General features: G+C 39.0%; 1 protein-coding gene across 2 annotated transcripts in view; it reads left to right on the forward strand.

Moving 5' to 3' along the window:
- Window positions 1-18,057, forward strand: part of LOC308528306 (uncharacterized protein C9orf85) — a 50,185-nt gene that overhangs the window by 20,163 nt on the left and 11,965 nt on the right. For both annotated transcript variants that reach the window (XM_081103890.1, XM_081103891.1), the window contains exon 2: window positions 9,261-9,367. In XM_081103890.1, the coding sequence (XP_080960016.1) occupies window positions 9,261-9,367 (107 nt within the window). The remainder of the gene's footprint in view (window positions 1-9,260; window positions 9,368-18,057) is intronic.

Here is an 18,057-nt window from a genome sequence, read left to right on the forward strand (position 1 = left end):
ATATATTTTCCCTTCTCTCAGTTTGATATTGGTGTTTTATGGACTTATAAATATAGAGTGAATGGGAGGAAGAGAGACTAGACTTCAAGGAAGAAAGTTAATGATTTTAGCTTATAGTAGAAATATATCTCATTCTTAATGCCTTAGGTATTTTTTAATTAAACTTTTACATGTAAAAATCAAATATTGGTAACTCAAAATGTATATATTAGATATATGTATATGTATATATATCAAGCATTTTAGAAAACTAGGATAATATTTTGCTTAAAGGAGAATGGGCTGAAATCTTCTGTAAAAAAAAAAAATCTTATAATCTCTAATTAGCTACACTATACTTTCCTAAAAAGAACATTTATACTTTCCTAAAAAGAAATAAGCCTATATTAACTTTAGCTTTGTATTTTTCCTTAAATGACAATAAAACCAACTTTACTGCTAGAACTCACTTCAGAAATATTTCTGAGCTATTTATATTACTAGCTCTTTTTGTGAAATAATAAATACATAAAAATAGTAAGACTCAGTAACTTATCCAAATAAGGTATTTCTTCTATGAGTAACTAGTAGATATTCAAGCTATTACTTTTTATCATAGTAAAACAAACAAACAAAAAAAAAGAGTTTGTAGGTTTGAAAGTTTTAAATGAATAGACCTCAGTATTGATAGTCTGGATGATGTAATAGTGGTATTCTATCTGTAGTAAATGTGATATTAAGTTGATTATAGCAATAATTTTTAAAATTCCATTTTTAAGGGAAATGGCAATGTCTTCTATTTTTAATATTTTAACTGCCTGGATAAAAAAGCAAAGCAAATTTTTATAAACAATATTAGGAAACAAGTGCTTTTTCAATATCCAAATAATTTGTTCAAGAATGGGACAATTAGCCCTAGCTGGTTTGGCTCAGTGGATAGAGCGTTGGCCTGCCGACTGAAGGATCCTGGATTCGATTCTGGTCAAGGCCACATGCCTCGGTTGTGGGCTCAATCCCCAGTAGGGGGTGTGCAGGAGGCAGCCAGTCAATGAGTCTTTCTCATCATTGATGTTTCTGTCCCTCTCCCTTTCTCTCTGAAATCAATAAAAATATATTTAAGAAAAAGAATGGAACAATTATTCTTTGCCTCTGATAAATTCCTATTATTTTTACTATCTTGTTGAAATTAAGATCTGAACTTTATATGTGCAAATATAATGTGATGAAAATTTGCAGGTTCATTAAAAGTTTTCTGATGCTTATATTTTAAAAATATATTTAGTTGGAAATTGGAAACCATAAAACTGTCCAGTAATAGGGAATAGGTTAAATAAATTACAGTGTTACTCTTAGAGAATATAATTCAGCCAATAAAAACATAATGTAAAAGTGTATATATTAATATGAAAAAAAATTAAAGACAAAGTTATAAAATCACATGTACAGAAAAAATGCAAGTTTCTGTAATATATGTGCTTGAAATGCCAGAAAGTATAGAATCTCGGTGATGAGATGTAATTTTTATATTTTTATAAAATTTCTATAATAGGAACATTTATATGTAAACACTCATAGTTTAAAAAAATATGGATTTGAGCTTACTCTACAAGATTTTTAATATTCTAGTGTTCTTCTAAGATATATAAAATTTTTATTTCTGTTTTAAGTCCTTTTAATGCATGTATGTGAATTTATTTTTAAAATATGTTTTTATTGATTTCAGAGAAGAAGGAAGAGGGAGAGAAAGATAACAACATCATTGATGAGAGAGAATCATTGATCGGTCGCCTCCTGTACACCCCCTACTGGGGATCAAGCCAGCAACCCTTCATGTGCCATAACTCCTGGTAAATAGGTCGATGCTCAATCACTGAACCTCTCCAGTTGGGTGAATTTCTTTAGCAACTGAGCTAGACACAAAAAAACAAAGACATTATAAGGAAAAAAGCCAATACAACTGTAGAACAATATTCCTCATTGGATTTAGACACAAAAATCATCAACATTATATTCACTAATAAATATAAAGGACAATACATAACAGACCAGTGGAGTTTATCACAGGAAAGCAGTGTTCATGGATTGGAATACTTAATATTGTCAGTTCTCCTCCAAACTTACTTACAGTTTCAATATATAATCTGAATCACAATCATAGTAGGCTTTTTGTTGTTGTTGAAGTCAACAAACTGATTCCAAAATGTACATGGAAAAGCAAAGGAATTAGAATAGCTAAAATTTTTTAAAAAGGAACAGAGTTGGAAGATGCACTGATTTCAAAACATTAAAGCTACAGTAAGCTAGATGAGGTGGTACTAGTAAAAGAATAGATGCATAGATTAATGTGATAGAATATTGCAGTAAGCCCAGGCTGGGTGGTTCAGTTGGCTGTAGTGTCATCCCATATACCAAAAAAGTTGTGGGTTTGATTCCCCATCAGGGCACATACTTAGGTTGCAGATTCAATCTCTAGTTGGGGCACATGTGGGAGGCAGCTGATCACTGATGTTTCTCTCTCACATCGATGTTTTTCTCTCTCTACCTCCTTCCCTCCCTTCTTCTCTCTCTCTAAAATTAATAAAAAGCATATTCTCGGGTGAGGATTAAAATATACATGTATACAAATGCAATTTGGTGGCACTAAAACTTTGACATACATATATAATTTTAAAAGAACCTCTATTAATATTTGCACCATGTACAAAAATTAACTCAAAGTGGATCATAGACTAATTGTACTAGTAAAACCTAAAATTACTGAACTTCCAGAAGAAAACATAGGTGATAATTTTCATGATTCTTTAAAGACTCTTTAGATTTGAAACAAAAAGCATGGTGCATTAAAGAATTAATTGAAAATTTGTTTTTCACTGAAATTAAAAGTTCTTCTCTTAGAAAAACACTGTTAAGATAATGAAAATAAAAGTACAGATTGAGGGAATATATTTGCAAAGCACTTATCAATAGAGGTTGGGTATCCAGAATATATACTTAGCCCTCACATGTCAATACTAAGAAAAGGGATAACCCAATTGGAAAAAAAGGCAAAAGATTTTAATGGCAAGTAAGCACATGAAAAGATGTTTAACATTATTAGTTACTAGAGGCCTAGTGCACGAAATTTATGCACTGAAGGGGGGCGTGCCCCTCAGCCCAGCCTACGCCCTCTCCAATCTGGGATCCCTCTCACAATCCAGGACTGCTGACTCCCAACCACTCACCTGCCTGCCTGCCTGATCAGCCCCTAACGGCTTCTGCCTGCCAGCCTGATCACCCGCTAACTACTCCCTTGCCAGCCTGATCGCTGCCTAACTGCTCCCCTGCCGGCCCGATTGCCCCCAACTGCCCTCCCCTGCTGGCCTGGTCCCCCAACTGCCCTCTCCTGCTGGCCCGGTCGCCCCCAACTCCCCTCCCCTGCAGGCCTGGTCCCCCCCCAACTGCCCTCCCCTGCTGGGCTGATCGCCCACAACTTCCATCCTCTGCCGGCCATTTTGTGGCAACCATCTTATGACCACATGGAGATGGCCATCTTTTGTGAGGGTGTGACGGTCAATTTCCATATTACCTCTTTATTATATAGGATCAGGGAGATTCAAATTAAAACTACACACATATTTGAATGACTAAAATAATTTTTTTTATAATTTCAAGCACTGGAAAGGATGAAGAAAAATGATCCACATACAGTTAGTGGGAATACAAAATGGTACAGCCATGTTGAAACTCTATTAGTTTTTTATAAAATTAAGCATAATATAGTCATATAACCCAAAATACCATTTTTTAAAGATATTAGCTCAAGAGAAATAAACATCTTTGCATATAATACTGTTAGGATATCAGTTCTTGTATGTAAATATTTATTAGCATTTCAAACTAGAAACAGCTCAGAATGTCTTTCAGATGGTGAATGAATAAACATAGCACATCCATACAGTTGAATACCATTCACCAATAAAAAGTAATGAGTTCCCGATCAATGATTTTCTCTCATCACTGATGTTTCTATCTCTCCCTCTCCCTCTCCCTCTGTAATCAATATATATATATGTATATATATATGGAATGAGCTCCTCAAATAGTTAATATACTTTATCATTCCATTTTTATGACATTTGAGAAAGACAAAACTAAAGGCACATATTAAAAAATCATTGTTGCCCTGGCCGGTTTGGCTCAGTGGATAGAGTATTGGCCTGCGGACTGAAGGGTCCTGGGTTCAGTTCCGGTCAGGGGCACATGCCCAGGTTCTGTGCTCGATCCCCAGTGAGGAGCATGTAGGAGGCAGCCAATCCATGATTCTCTCTCATCATTGATGTTTCTATCTCTCTCTCTTCCTTCCTCTCTGAAATCAATAAAAATATTTTTTAAAAAATTGGTATTGCCTGGGGAGTGTTAGCAGGCATTGACCACGGAGGGGCATAAGGGAACTTTTTAGAGTGATGGAAGTGTTCTATATTTTGGTTGTCAGATTCATAGAGCCATAGTTTTACTGTATAGAGATTATACCTCAAAACTGACATTAGCTGTGAACCTTTTTAAAAATTAATTAATTTAGAAAGCATGATAAAGTTAACATTTAAAATGATTTATTCAAGCAAAGGATATTGAATGGATGCTAAAATCATGATGTGAAATGCTATTGTGGAACAGTATATTGAAATGACCCCCATAGATTATTGCTAATCTTTATACTTAGAAGAGATCAATGCTGTCCAGTTTAGCCAAGTGATCCGTCAAACTTTTCGTTGCTGACTAGGCAAGAACAGGACATTTTGTGCTTCACGACTTAGAGTAATATGCAGTTCATAGCAGCAGCCTGTATGAACTATTATGAACAGTATTAAACCTGGATCCAATCAAGACTTTAAACCGAACTTCCACTTTAAAAAAATATAGGAGATAAAGCAGTGAGTTAAATTACACCATTAGAAAACAATCAGATAAATCCATAATGTGGGATATGCTTGAAGACAACTTGCCTAGTATTTTTCAAAAACAGTGTAATAGAGGAAACCCTTCTAGATCAAAAGAGAGATAAACAGGGCGGGGCGGTTGAGGAAATGTCAGTGTCGATGGCTACATTCAATAACATTGGAGTTATTTTTCATTTTTCTGAAGTATGGGTAACAGTATTGTGGTTAAGTAGGAGAAAATATTTCTAGGATATATATAATTAGTAGAGGAAGTGTGTTGATGTCTGCAACTTATTTTAAATACACACACATAAGAAGCAAGTAGATAAAATGCCAATAGTTGTCTCTATACAGTGTATATATGGCTATGTATAGTATTACTTTTTTAACTTTTCTGCATGTTTCGAAATTTTCGTAATAGAGAAGAATGTTTTTAGACTCAGTTGAGTACTATTCCTGATGTCATTATGATACCCAGTGCATTGCTATATATCCTACGAAAATATCAGGCAGCTGTACCTGCATTGCACCCCTAAGAATAACTCTTTTTTGCCATGCCTGCTTAGCATTATATAACGTGCACTTTGAGAACTGGGGTAGAAAGCAGCTCTGTGAAATGCTTTGTATTGTAAGGATGTTTTAGAGACCATTGCTTACTGTATTGTATGGTGGGTGTTCTCTTTGGGAAAGATGAAACTTTGTGTTTGAATAACAGGATCAGTTGTGCTGTTTCTGAGAATTTTGGCATGTTACAGGCACTGAGTTAGGTAGGAGCAGAGCTTCTGTCTTACTGGCTGCTAGAAAGTTCAAATCCCCCTTGTAGTTCATCTCTAGCAGGAGTACTTCCCAGCAGCACTCCTGACTGCTTCCTAATTTCCACTACCTACCCTCATTTCCCCCCAATCTGATTCCCTCATCTATTTTTTTGCTTGTATTTATTTTATAAGATACTTGATACCCCACGATGTGCTAGCCATATTAAAAGGATTTAAAATGTAGCTTATGATTTGAAAGCCACAGCCTAAAAGACAGTCATATACTAACTAGTACTAGTTAAGTTCTTGCTCCCAAATCCAGAGATCTTTTATTCTCTAATCAAATTTAGACTAAGGGACTGTTACCAGAAAACTTAAAAATAATATATACTTAAACATGATTAAGATATAAAACGTCTTATTTTGTGGGGAGGTTTAATGCGGGAGATTCCATGGAAATGGAGTTTCAACCGCAGTTAGAACTGAAATTTTCCTTAAAATTTCATTTTTAAAGCCTATCTTTCCCCAATTAATAAAGGACATGAAATATGCCATTGTTTCACTTTTAGCATTTCTGAATTATGATGTACAAAAAATCATAATGAAAGATTATATTATTCTTGAATGGTATTCAAACTCCCCCCCACCCCCCACCCCCTGCACACACAGTAGTTTCATCCTTAACAGTTAAAGGATACTTTATATTTTGTAAAATATTTTTCAGCATCAGCATGTTGATACAGATGTTATATTTATAATTTACTCTTGTTATCTTCTTGGGATTTGAAGTCCTCACCCAATTTCTTTTTGGGATTGCTGTGTTATATTACCAAAGTGCATTGTCTGACAGCAGAATATTTAGAGCAGGGATAACATTTACTATAAATATGCTGTATGAATTAGTGATGGCTAAGACTTTATGTATATATTAAGTAGTAGTATCTTTTGATACACCTTAAGTTTATTCTGACCTTTTTAAAAAAAGTATTCATTTAATGAATAAGGTTTCTTCTTTAACTGAGACTCCTAAAATCAGTGGAATCTCCCACAGAAGACCTTTTTTCTTTAAAGATCTTGAAAGTAGCCTTGTTGAATTAAATGATCTTTCAAGGCTTTTGCGCTTAGAAAACTAAGTATTTTATATTTTGATTTTATACTTATATGCTTAAATCTTAACCTTAATAACCTTAATATAAAGTGTCCTTTAACAGAAAAATGATACTATTGTGAGGGGAGAAGAATTTGAATATCATTCAAGAGTAACTAATATAATCGTTCATTAAGTTTTGTGTTTTGTTTGTACACCATAATTCTTTCAGGAATGCTAAAAGTAAAACAGTGGCATAGTATACCTCCCTTCATTAATTAAAAATATAGAGTTAAAAATGAAATTTTTCAAGAAAAATTCCGATTCTAATTGCTGTTGAAAATCCATTTCCAGTGAGTCTTCTACCATGAGGGATATGCTAAAATAAATCGCACACACAGGGTTAGCTGTAAACATCACAGGTGTGAGTACGATAGGATTGCTTAGTTCTTTGCCCAAGGCAGAATGATTCCTAAAGCTAAGACAGCTTTCATTGCTCACATCTCTGGAATTAACTTTCTCTAGTTTGCCAAAATTCAGGAAACAAGGTGTTCAGTTCTCTCTCTTTCTGCAGCTATTTTTAAGTGAAAGTACTATTCTCATTCTTACTTCCACTCATTTCTTAACCCATGGAAATCAAGTTTAGCTTTGTAGTAGTGCCTGTTAGTTATGTGAGCTCTGTGCAGCATCTGCATTTACACTGCTTCACACATCGCTCACAGGACAAGTTCCCACAAAGACCTGTTTTGTTCTACTGTCAATCCACCTAAAGAAACCAGTTTCAAAACTATGCGCAGCTTTGTAAATCAAGATGAACTGGTCAGAAATTGGATACAGAAACAAACAAGAAACCAAGCAATGCTTCCTAGTTAACAAGCAGAGTGTTACATATGATCCAATTTCAGGTAAGGAAACACTTTGCATTCTAAGCATATTCTAATTAGAAAGTTTATACCACATTCATATTGTAATCATAGTCAAGTCATTATCTTGTTCCCAGTCCTAGAGTTATGAAAATATACTTAATGCTTTTAGTAAGATACTGTAGGCAACAGAAGGCAGGGAGAACAAATGATGAAATGTGAACTTTGGCTGTGAGGATTTCTTAGCAAGCCTTGTAGGCGATAGCTAAGTATCAAGGTTGCTCAGAAGAGGAGTTTGATATCAAGCACAGATTTCGTTGTTTTGGGCAATAATTAGCAGACCACAGTAAGAAGAAGTATAATGGCACGCAGAATTTATTTTCTCAGGGACTCTCCATCTAGGTCAGGAAGAAAGGAATACTCATACACAATTCATTAAGTAACAGAATTACGTTTTTCACCACAGAGTTAAATTGAAACAATATATTCACAGCTCAATTTATGGTGTTCAAAAATATCCTATGAAGTACTTTCTCTTTGGATAAATGTTTTGTGAAATTATTTTGCCTTCTTGTTTAGAATTTTGAAGAATAGCAAGCCCTGTTCGAAAGTTTTGTTTCAGATGATCATTAAACGTTGTACTTTTAATTCAGTATCAAATAAAAATAACCTTCCAAAGAATCCACTTTTTTTGTGATGCTTTTCTTTTTCCTCTTGAGAAACACAAAAGGGAAATAAAAGCAAAGAAAACGTAAAATGTTCTCCACTCATTATTCCCAAAATAGGCAAAGACCAGGCTTCCACCACAAGTAAGTTAGAGAATTCTCAGAGGACTTAGTGAAAATATATAATCTAGGTTCTGAATCATATGAACATATTATCAAATATAAAACTATTATGGAGAACACAACACATTTAAAAAAATGTCCATCCTCCTTAATGCCCAATACACTTTGAAAAGAAAATTATAATAAAAATGGGGTTTTCCCCCTCTTGAAGCCCTTTTCCCACCACTGATATTTACTGCACATGAGTGTTTATTTTCTGTCTTGAAGAAACAAGATTAGCAAGGTAAGTTTTCTAAAACATTTTTCTTTACATGAGAATACAGAAGGATTCAACTGAGTAATTAAATGTCTTCTTGCTTGCAACTGCTTCTCCCTGGCACTCCTTTCTCAAGTTTCATAGTCTCCGCTATAGACTGACAATTTCGGACTATCTCATTTCTAAATCTAATTTCTTATTTCTCAGTGGTAAAGTGTGAATTGTCAAAAGAGTCTTAAAATATGAATTAGGTTTTCTTTATTATTACATTTTTACTGAGATATAACTTACATACAGTAAAAATGCACATACGTTAACTGTACAGTTTGAGTTTTAACATATGTACACATCAGAATCAATGGTGAGGACTTTCAAAACACTCCTGCAGGTTAAAAAGTTTCTTAGATGATTCTGAGGAACACCAGTGAAGCATCTTTGCTTTTGTAAAGAAGCAAATTGAGGAATGTACATAAAAATACATATAAGGCGTCAACACGGATTACAGTTAGGTTGCTGTTTTTAAAAAACTTAAATTTCTTGTGTGCCTTTTTCATGGGGTTTGCAATGCTAGCGCACAGATGAAATTCTCAATTTGCTTTTCTCTTTGTTTTTTTAGAAAATTAATACAAAACTTCATGATGGAGTATGTCAGCGCTGTAAAGAAGTTCTTGAATGGCGTGTAAAATACAGCAAATACAAACCATTGTCAAAGCCTAAAAAATGGTGAGTTAAGTTTATTAATTACCTTGCCAGTATCATATAGTTTATTATTTCATTCCCCAATTTTCAAAATTGTATTCAAATAAATATTAAGGTAAATAGGGAAAAAAATTCCATTCTCCCAGGTAGAATTTTATCTTATATGCTGAATCCTGCTTTGTGAAGGCAAATAGATTGAAAAACTGATTGATCATTCCCTGACCCATTCTTCCATAAGTAATAATGCACCATTTTTATAGACTCTTGTGCATGAAAGGTGGGTTACGGCAGAGAGGGGAATATTTGTTTTGCAAGTCTACCTCTCACTGATGAGGTATCAGTATTTACTATGGATCATCTTTACCAAGGGGGCTTAAAACAGCTCTTTTTAATGCAACCCATAAAGATTACTGAAATGGCTGAGCTGGAGTCTCATAAATAAACTGCTAAATTGATAACTGATAATTTCATTCCTTTGAATAGTTGGGTTTAAATGAAAAGATACTGGACTTCGTCCCTCATTCCTCTGTCCCTCAGCCTTTTTTTTAAATTCTTGGATTTTGTTTTATCAGCCTTATGTGCATACTAGTGTTGTTCCCTTATATCCTTTAGCTCAGCTGAATAAGGGCCACATTGGAGGGTAATTTCTGCCTAAAAGAGAAAAATGATCATTTGAAATTTAAAAGTTAGCATTAATGTACGTGATCATGTTTTTACATTTTGAGTTTTAGTTTGGTAGTCTATGTAGTAGCTATTTAGAACACAGTAATGCAGTGTTGCTTTATTTTCCTTTTAGTTTTTGAGTAGTAGTGGCAGCTTCCTTAAATGTATTTTCTCTTCCTTCATGGGAGGAAGTTTTACTTAAAGTTTGGAACGTTAGTCTAAAAAATAAACAGGATATAACCTTTGCTATTTATTTTTTTATTGAAAAATTCTGTCAGACATTTTGTGAATCTATAACTTGGAGTCAGGGAAGTTCATGGTGATGTTGCCACTGCCTGGGCCGTGCAGTGTAACCCAGAGGCCTGTGAGAGACCTCAGTTAGGTCCAGGAGATGAGCACCTCAGGAGCTGCTTCACCCTGAAGCAGATGAGGTTAGCCATACAATAGCTGGTGACGAGTGTAAAATGAGGGAAGTAAAATATATTGTATAAATACCAAAATACAGACAAGATGACATTAAGGAAAATCTCTAGAAATAAAGAAGCCTCAGGTATTGCAAAACAAATGATGGCTAATGAGAGACTAAGAAACTACTAGTCCAAACATGGCCCAAACGTGTTGCTTAAGAGGTCACCTGTCTGGCCTAGAACATTATGAATTTCAGATTGCACTGAACATGTGACACACTAGGCGTTTTAGAAAGCCCGGGTTTCAAACTCTAATCTAGCATGGAGAGCCTTATAGAAAGGATAACGCATCTATATCCACCTTCCTTTCTCTGCATATTAAGACTTGACCAACATTGTAAGGGATTTAAATCCAATGATGAGAGATGCTTGATGGGATGTGAAGGGATCAAAATTCTGCCACCCTGAAGCTGCTTTTTGGATGTTGATTTTTAAGCTGTTTACTAAGAAATGAAAGACCCAGAAAGAACCTTTGACCCTCCCCCCTTTCCTGCCCAAGAGTTTCAGACAAAGAACCCAGCTTCTGGAAGGAGATCTTATGACATTCCCCTTAGCCCAATTTGAATTAAGTAGGGTAAACAAGAGAACTTCGGGCAGGTGCCTATTAGCTAGATACCCACTGTGCCCCATTGTTTCTCAGTCACTTAGCAGGGATTTTCCTGCCAAGTATGTTTTGTCATCCTCAACTACCTGTAAATTGCCCATTCTCACTTTTGAAATCTATCATCTCACCCCACCCCCACCCCTTTTTCCTTGTCCAGAAATGTCTTATATACCCAATGTTGCCTCACTGTCTTCGGAATTTTTATGGATTTATCATGTCTACGTGAATTCCCCATGTGCATGTATTAAACTTTATTTTCTCCTGTTAATATCTATCTTTTAATTTGGTTATTAGCCAAACCAGAAGAATTTAGAAAGTGGGAGGAAAACTATTTATATGTATTTTAGACCCCCACTGAAGCATAACTTGTTTTGCCATTTTAAATGCTTTGATCAAGCATAACCACTTACAAATTAAATTTTTCTTTTGTTAGGATTTATACTTATTAAATTCTACCTTTAAAAAACACAAACACATGTATTTAGAGAAACAAATTTTACATTCAGGTACTGAAATGCCTAAACTGATACCTACGAACGTCTTCTGCCTCGTATTTCAGGTAACTAAGTAATCCTTTTCTCCTATTAATTTACAAATATGGTAGGCAAATACCCAAACTTGTGTTAGAATCTCTAGCTGCTTCTTTTCTCTTCCTACCCATAAAAGAAAAATACAGTGCTAGCTAATGTTTAACATGGCCATAGTAGTGGAAAAGAAAGGAGAAGCTGGAATAACACAGCAGCAGGCCCAAAACAGATTGAGGTCTGAGCTTAGAATTGGACCCGTAAGTCCTCTGTATCAGTAGTTCTCAACAGTAAAGGGGATTTTGACCCCAGGGGCATTTGGGAATGTCTGGAGACATTTTTTATTGCCATGACTATAGGATCTGGGAGGGTTGCTACTGGCATATAGTGGGTAGAGGCCGGGGATGCTGCCAAACATCCTACAATACACAGGACAGCCCGCACAACAAAGACCAACCCAACCCAACATGTCAGTAGTGTCTTGGTTGAGAAACTGCTGTGTACAAAAACAATGGATACTCACAGGGTCAAGCCACTGAAGCAACATATATACTGCGGGGGCTAAAAGAATATTAATACTCTTCAACTTCTAAGTTTTTCTAGGCTGGACTAATAAAATTAACAGGAGAAAATAAAGGTTTTAATACATGTTCATGGGAAATTAACATCGTCCTGAAAATTCCAAAAACAGGCAACATTGGGTATATAAGATATTTTTGGACAAAGGAGAAAAGGTGGGGGTGGGGGGTGGGGGTGGAGGGTGGGGATGGAGTCTTAGATTTCAGGAGTGAGAATGGGCAATTTACAGGTAGTTGAGGGAGTGCAGAACAAGAGTGGCAGGAATATTCTCGCTAACAAGCTGGAGTCTTCCTGACTAATGCTAGGGTGAAGATTCCTAAGGTGATTAAGCCAAGGCTCCCTTTCCAAAGCAGGCTTCTGTCTGCAGCTCTTGGGCAGGAAAGGGGGGAGGGCCAAAGGTTCTTTCTGAGTCTTTTGTCTTTTTAATAAACAATTTAAAATCAAAATGCCAAAAAGGCAGCTTCAGGGTGGCAAAATTTTGTTCCCTTCAATATCTTAGGTCAATTTTTTTTCAGACTTTGCAGCTACAGAATTCTTGAATAAAACAAAAGCTTGCCAGGGAGTTCATTAAATACAGCAGGCTAACACAGAACTGTCCAGAATGGCGAGAAGGGGGCTTAAATGCCCTAAGAAGAATGTGGTTGAAAGTAGATTTCATCCTAAAAGTAGGTCAGGTGAAGAAGGAAAGAACATGCCTTGGAACCAGCATTGCTCTAGGGATGCCTAGCCTACCATTTCCACAAATGTAGGTGCTTTATGCCTAACACACTGCTTTTCATTACATCTTTTCATCAAACAAAGGCACTCCTCCTGAGGACCTGGTCTTCACATCCGGGTGTTTAGCCCTTTCTAACTAATACAGACAGTCCTCTCGACGTGCATTGTTTCGTGGTTACGTCGCCATCTCCCATTTATTTATAAAAAAGAAAAAGTTCCATCATTTTGACATGTACATATGTGCTCTATGTTTTTTATTATTTATTTACCACAAGTAAAAGTCAGGAATTGTTATCTTTCTTTAAATTTTTTTTTTTACTGTTTTACCTCATTACTGCTGTGTATGTGCTCCATGTGAGTGACATAGGTGCTTATGTAGGTGGGTTCTGACTTAAGGCAAAAATCGCGTTACATCGCGCTGTAGGAACAGATCTGTGACGTAACCCGAGGACCTACTGTAGTTTTTAAATGTATTGCCTTATAGTTTTTAATCTAATCTCTTCGTACTTCATTGCATTAAATAAATAAATTATATTCTATCTCTTATACTCAAACTAGAGGCCTGGTGCACAAATTCATGCATGAAATTCGTGCACTGGGTGGGGGGGGGGGGGGAGGGGAGTCCTTCAGCCTGGCCTGTGCTCTCTCACAGTCCAGAAGCCCCTTGATCAATCACCCTGCAGAGGGAGGCCCCACAGCAGCACTGCAGGCTGAGTAGCCTGGGCCTCCCTCTGTAGGGCAATCGTGGGGTGATGGCGAGGGCCCCCCCCCCACCAATCACATCACACCTGCCTTGGCTGGCCTGGCACCAGTGTGTGTCATAGCGTGATCATCCAGATGGTCGTTCTGCTGTTCGGCCGTTTGGTTGATTTGCATATTATGCTTTTATTATTATAGATACCTCCATTGGTCTATAGTTTGACTTAAGGCCTCCTATGGGGAAGAGTTGGGTTTCTAGCAGCAGGATGGAAGCTTTGTTCCCAGAGAAGTCCTGCTTTTTATATGTCTACTACAGTGTGGGGGGCAGTTGAGCCTGGCAGGGGGAAATGCTATTTGAGAGAAAATCAGATACTAGAGGGGGATGAGATGTTGCCAACAGGTCATGCCACTCCGTGATTTGACTCTCTAGCAATATGCTGGCTCCCTCTTTACTACAAAAGTTTTTCAATCAAATTAGCCAAACTCTGACCTTCAAGATAATCTTTTTTAGGTCAGCCCTGTTCTTTTTAAAGTTAACTATTTATCTATTTTTGTGGTGATAGTAAAAAACATACAACATAAAATTTACCATCTTTTTTAAGTGTAGATAGTTCAGTAATGTTAAGAATATTCACGTTGCTGTGCAACACATCTCCAGGACTTCTTCATCTTGCAAATTTGAAACTATTCACATTAAACAACAACTCCCTGGTCAGCTCCTTCCATCCCCTGGTAACCACTATTCTACTTTCTATTGCTATGAATTTAACTACTTTAAAGACCTCATATAAATGAAATTATACAGTATTTGTCCTGTGACCAGTGTATCTCACTGAGCATAATGTCTTAAAGGCTTGTCCGGGTTGTAGCATGTGATAGAATTCCCTTACTTTTTAAGGATGAAAAATATGTGTGTGTGTGTGTGCAGCACAGTTGTTTATTTATCCCCTGATGCACATTTGTGTTGCTTTCACAATTGTGTTTCGGGAGAACACACTCACCAACTCAGCTGCCTGGACAAGGCCTAAATTATAACTTTTTAAAACCTATCTCTCTGTTTTCACTTTATCATTCGTCTGTTGCCTGTTGTGAATATTGCTATGAACATTGTGTAAATATCTCTTTAAGACTGGCTGAATCATACAGTAGTTCTATTTTTAAGTTTTTGAGGACTCTTCATACTTTTTCCATAGAGATTGCACCATTTTACAATCCCACCCACAGTGCACAAGGATTCCAATTTCTCCGCACCCTCGCCAGCATTTGTTAACCCCTTATTTTTAAAGGAAAGAAGCTTATACTCCTAAAATCATGGTTAATAAAGAGGGCCACTGCACTCACTTTTCAAAGAAAGCAAATTAATACACAGAGAGCACCAGATATATTCACCAGTTTGAGGTTATATTCATAGCAGTACTTTACACTCATTCTTTGGCACTGGAGTCTTGGTCCATCAATTGGCATTAATTACTTGTTTATAGGGAACAAGGTAAGATTGCAGACTAATGATGAAGTGAAAAAAGTAGAGCGAGATTTAGAAAAGTTATAAATTAGGCCCTGGCTGGGCAACTGAGTCGATTATAGTGGCCTCAAGATACACCCAGGTTATGGGTTCAATCCCCAGTCAGTACACATACAAGAATCAACCAAAAAATGAATAAATAAATGGGACAACAAAAATCAGTATTTCTCTCTGTGTGTTTCTCTTTCTCTCTCCCTTCCTCTTTCTAAAATCAATTTTTTAAGTTATAAATTAAAAGTATAAGAGCACTTACTATAAACAATGTTTATAGAAAACATTTTGAGGAAGGCACCAGAGAATGGAGGGAAAAATAATTGAGAGCCCTGTTTTCTTTATTAGACAATGCAGTTAATCTCAAGCTGTCCCTGTGGGGGTTCCACATAAATTGTCATTTGTTCATTTATCTTTCCTCTTATTATGTAACTGGAGGCCTGGTGCATGAAATTTGTACACTTGGGAGGGGGGCGTCCCTCAGCCCAGTGTGCACCCTCTTGCAGTCTGGGAGCCCTCGGGGGATGTCCAACTGACAGCGTAGGCCCACGGACAGTCAGACATCCTTAGCACTATCACGGAAGTAGGAGAGGCTCCCGCCACTGCCACTGTGTTTGCCAGCCGTGACCCCAGCTCAGGGCTTCTTGCTGAGCAGTGCTCCCTCTGTGGGAGTGCACTGACCACCAGTGGGCAGCTCCTGCATTGAGTGTCTGTCCCCTGGTGGTCAGTGCGCATCATAGCAACCAGTCGTTCTGCTGTTGGGCCAAAACCGGCTCTCTGACGTCCCCTGAGGGGTCCTGGATTGAGAGAGGGTGCAGGCCAGGCTGAGGGACCCTCCTGGTGCATGATCAGGGCCAAGGGGGGGGTGACATGGGAGGTTGGCCAGCCAGGGAGGGACTATGTCTGGTCTGTCTCGCTCAGTCTCGATCGGCTGGACCCTAGCAAACCTACTGATTGGAGCGTCTGCCCTGGTGGCCAGTGCACATCATAGCGACTTGTTGACCAGTCGACTGTCTGCCCCTGGTGGTCAGTGCACATCATAGCAAGCGGCTGAGCGGTCTTAGCATATCATTAGCATACTAGAGGCCCGGTGCACAGATTTGTGCACTGGTGGGGTCCCTTAGCCTGGCCTGCAGGGATCAGGCCGAAACTGGCTTTCCGACATCCCCCTAGGGATCCTGGATTGTGAGAGAGTGGTTTTTGGGTGACGCACCCCGGAACTGAGCTCTCTCCTCTCTGGTTCTGAGTGCATCACCCGACAACCGCAGCTTCCAAGTCGTTGCAACTCGGCACTCCTGCGTTGAGCTTCTGCCCCCTGGTGGTCAGTGCACATCATAGCTACCAGTCGGCCGGTCAAATGATCGGCCAGTCACTTAGGCTTTTATATATATACTAGAGGACCAGTGCACAAAAATTTGTGCACTCGGGGGGAAGGGGGGTCCCTCAGCCCGGCCTGTGCCCTCTCGCAGTCTGGGACCCCTCGGGAGATAACGACCTGCCGGCTTAGACCTGCTCCAGGGTGGCAGAGGGCAGGCCCAATCCCTAGGTGCAGCCCCTGGTCGGCTCAGAGCAGGGCCGATTGGGGAGTTGGGGCGCCGCCCCTGTCATGCACAGAGCAGGGCCCATCAGGGGGTTGAGGAGCTCCCCCCTGTCACTCACAGAGTAGGGCCGATAGGGGAGTTGGGGCACCGCCCCCTATCACCCACAGAGCAGGGCGGATCAGGAGGTTGGGGCACCGCACCCTGTCTCACTCAGGGCAGGGCCGATGGGGAGGTTATGGCTCTACCCCGTCACACACAGAGCAGGGCCCGAGGGCGGGGGGTTGGGGCACCACACCCTGTCACACACAGAGCTGCAGGGCTATCAGGGGGTTGGGGTGCGTTCCCCTGTCACGAACAGAGCAGGGCGGATAGGGAGGTTGTTGCCCCGCCCCCTGTCACACACAGAGCTGCAGGGCGATCAGGGGGTTTGGGTGCTGCCCCCTGTCACGCTGATCCCAGTGCCGGGAGGCCTCTTGGCTCCGCTGATCCCGGTGCTGGGAGGCATATTACCCTTTTACTATATAGATAAGAGGCCTGGTGCATGGGTGGGGGCCGGCTGGTTTGCCGTGAGGGGTGTCCTGGATCAGGGTGGGGGTCCCGCTTGGGTGCCTGGCCAGCCTGGATGAGGGGATGATGGCTGTTTGGAGCCTGTCACACCCCCTTCAGGGTGGGGGTCCCCACTGGGGTGCCTGGCCAGTCTGGGTGAGGGGCTGAGGGCTGTTTTCAGGCTGGCGGATGACTGAAGCTCCCAACCTCTCCTTTTTTTTTTCTTCTTTTATTCTGGGCCAGCTTTAGCTCTGAGGCTTGGCTCCAGCTCTGAGGCCTCAGCTGCTGAAAGCAGGTATCTGGTTTGTTTGGGTTCTATAATCAAAACACTGTTTCAACTCCAGCTCTGAGATCCCGGCTGGCTGAAAGCAGGTTTCTGGGGTTTTGTTTAGCTTCTATATTTGTAACAATGTTTCAAACTGCAAGCTCCGAAGCCGGCAGCGGCAGGCGGGGAACTTTGGCTTCCTCCGTCACTGAAGCAAGCAAGCCTCATGTTCGCTTCAAGCTGCCTGGCTGCCGGCTGCCATCTTGGCTGGCAGTTAATTTGCATATTGCCCTGATTAGCCAATGGGAAGGGTAGCGGAGGTACGGCTAGTTACCATGTTTCTCTTTTATTAAATAGGATAGATTACACTTTGATTGGTTGAATGGCTGACCAGATGACCAGACACTTAGCATATTAGGCTTTTAATATATAGGATGTTGATCCATGAACATGAATCAGTGCTATCTGTCAAAAAGAAGGTTTTCTATCTGTTTTGAATATATTATTTAAAGGTAAAAGTGTTGTTTTCATTATTGTCATCAATCGCTCACCTGTGTATGAAGCCTACTTTTTGAATATATTTTATTGATTTGTTA

The sequence above is a fragment of the Myotis nattereri genome (assembly GCF_964212035.1).
Source record: "Myotis nattereri genome assembly, chromosome: 12".
Classification (NCBI taxonomy): Eukaryota; Metazoa; Chordata; class Mammalia; order Chiroptera; family Vespertilionidae; genus Myotis; species Myotis nattereri.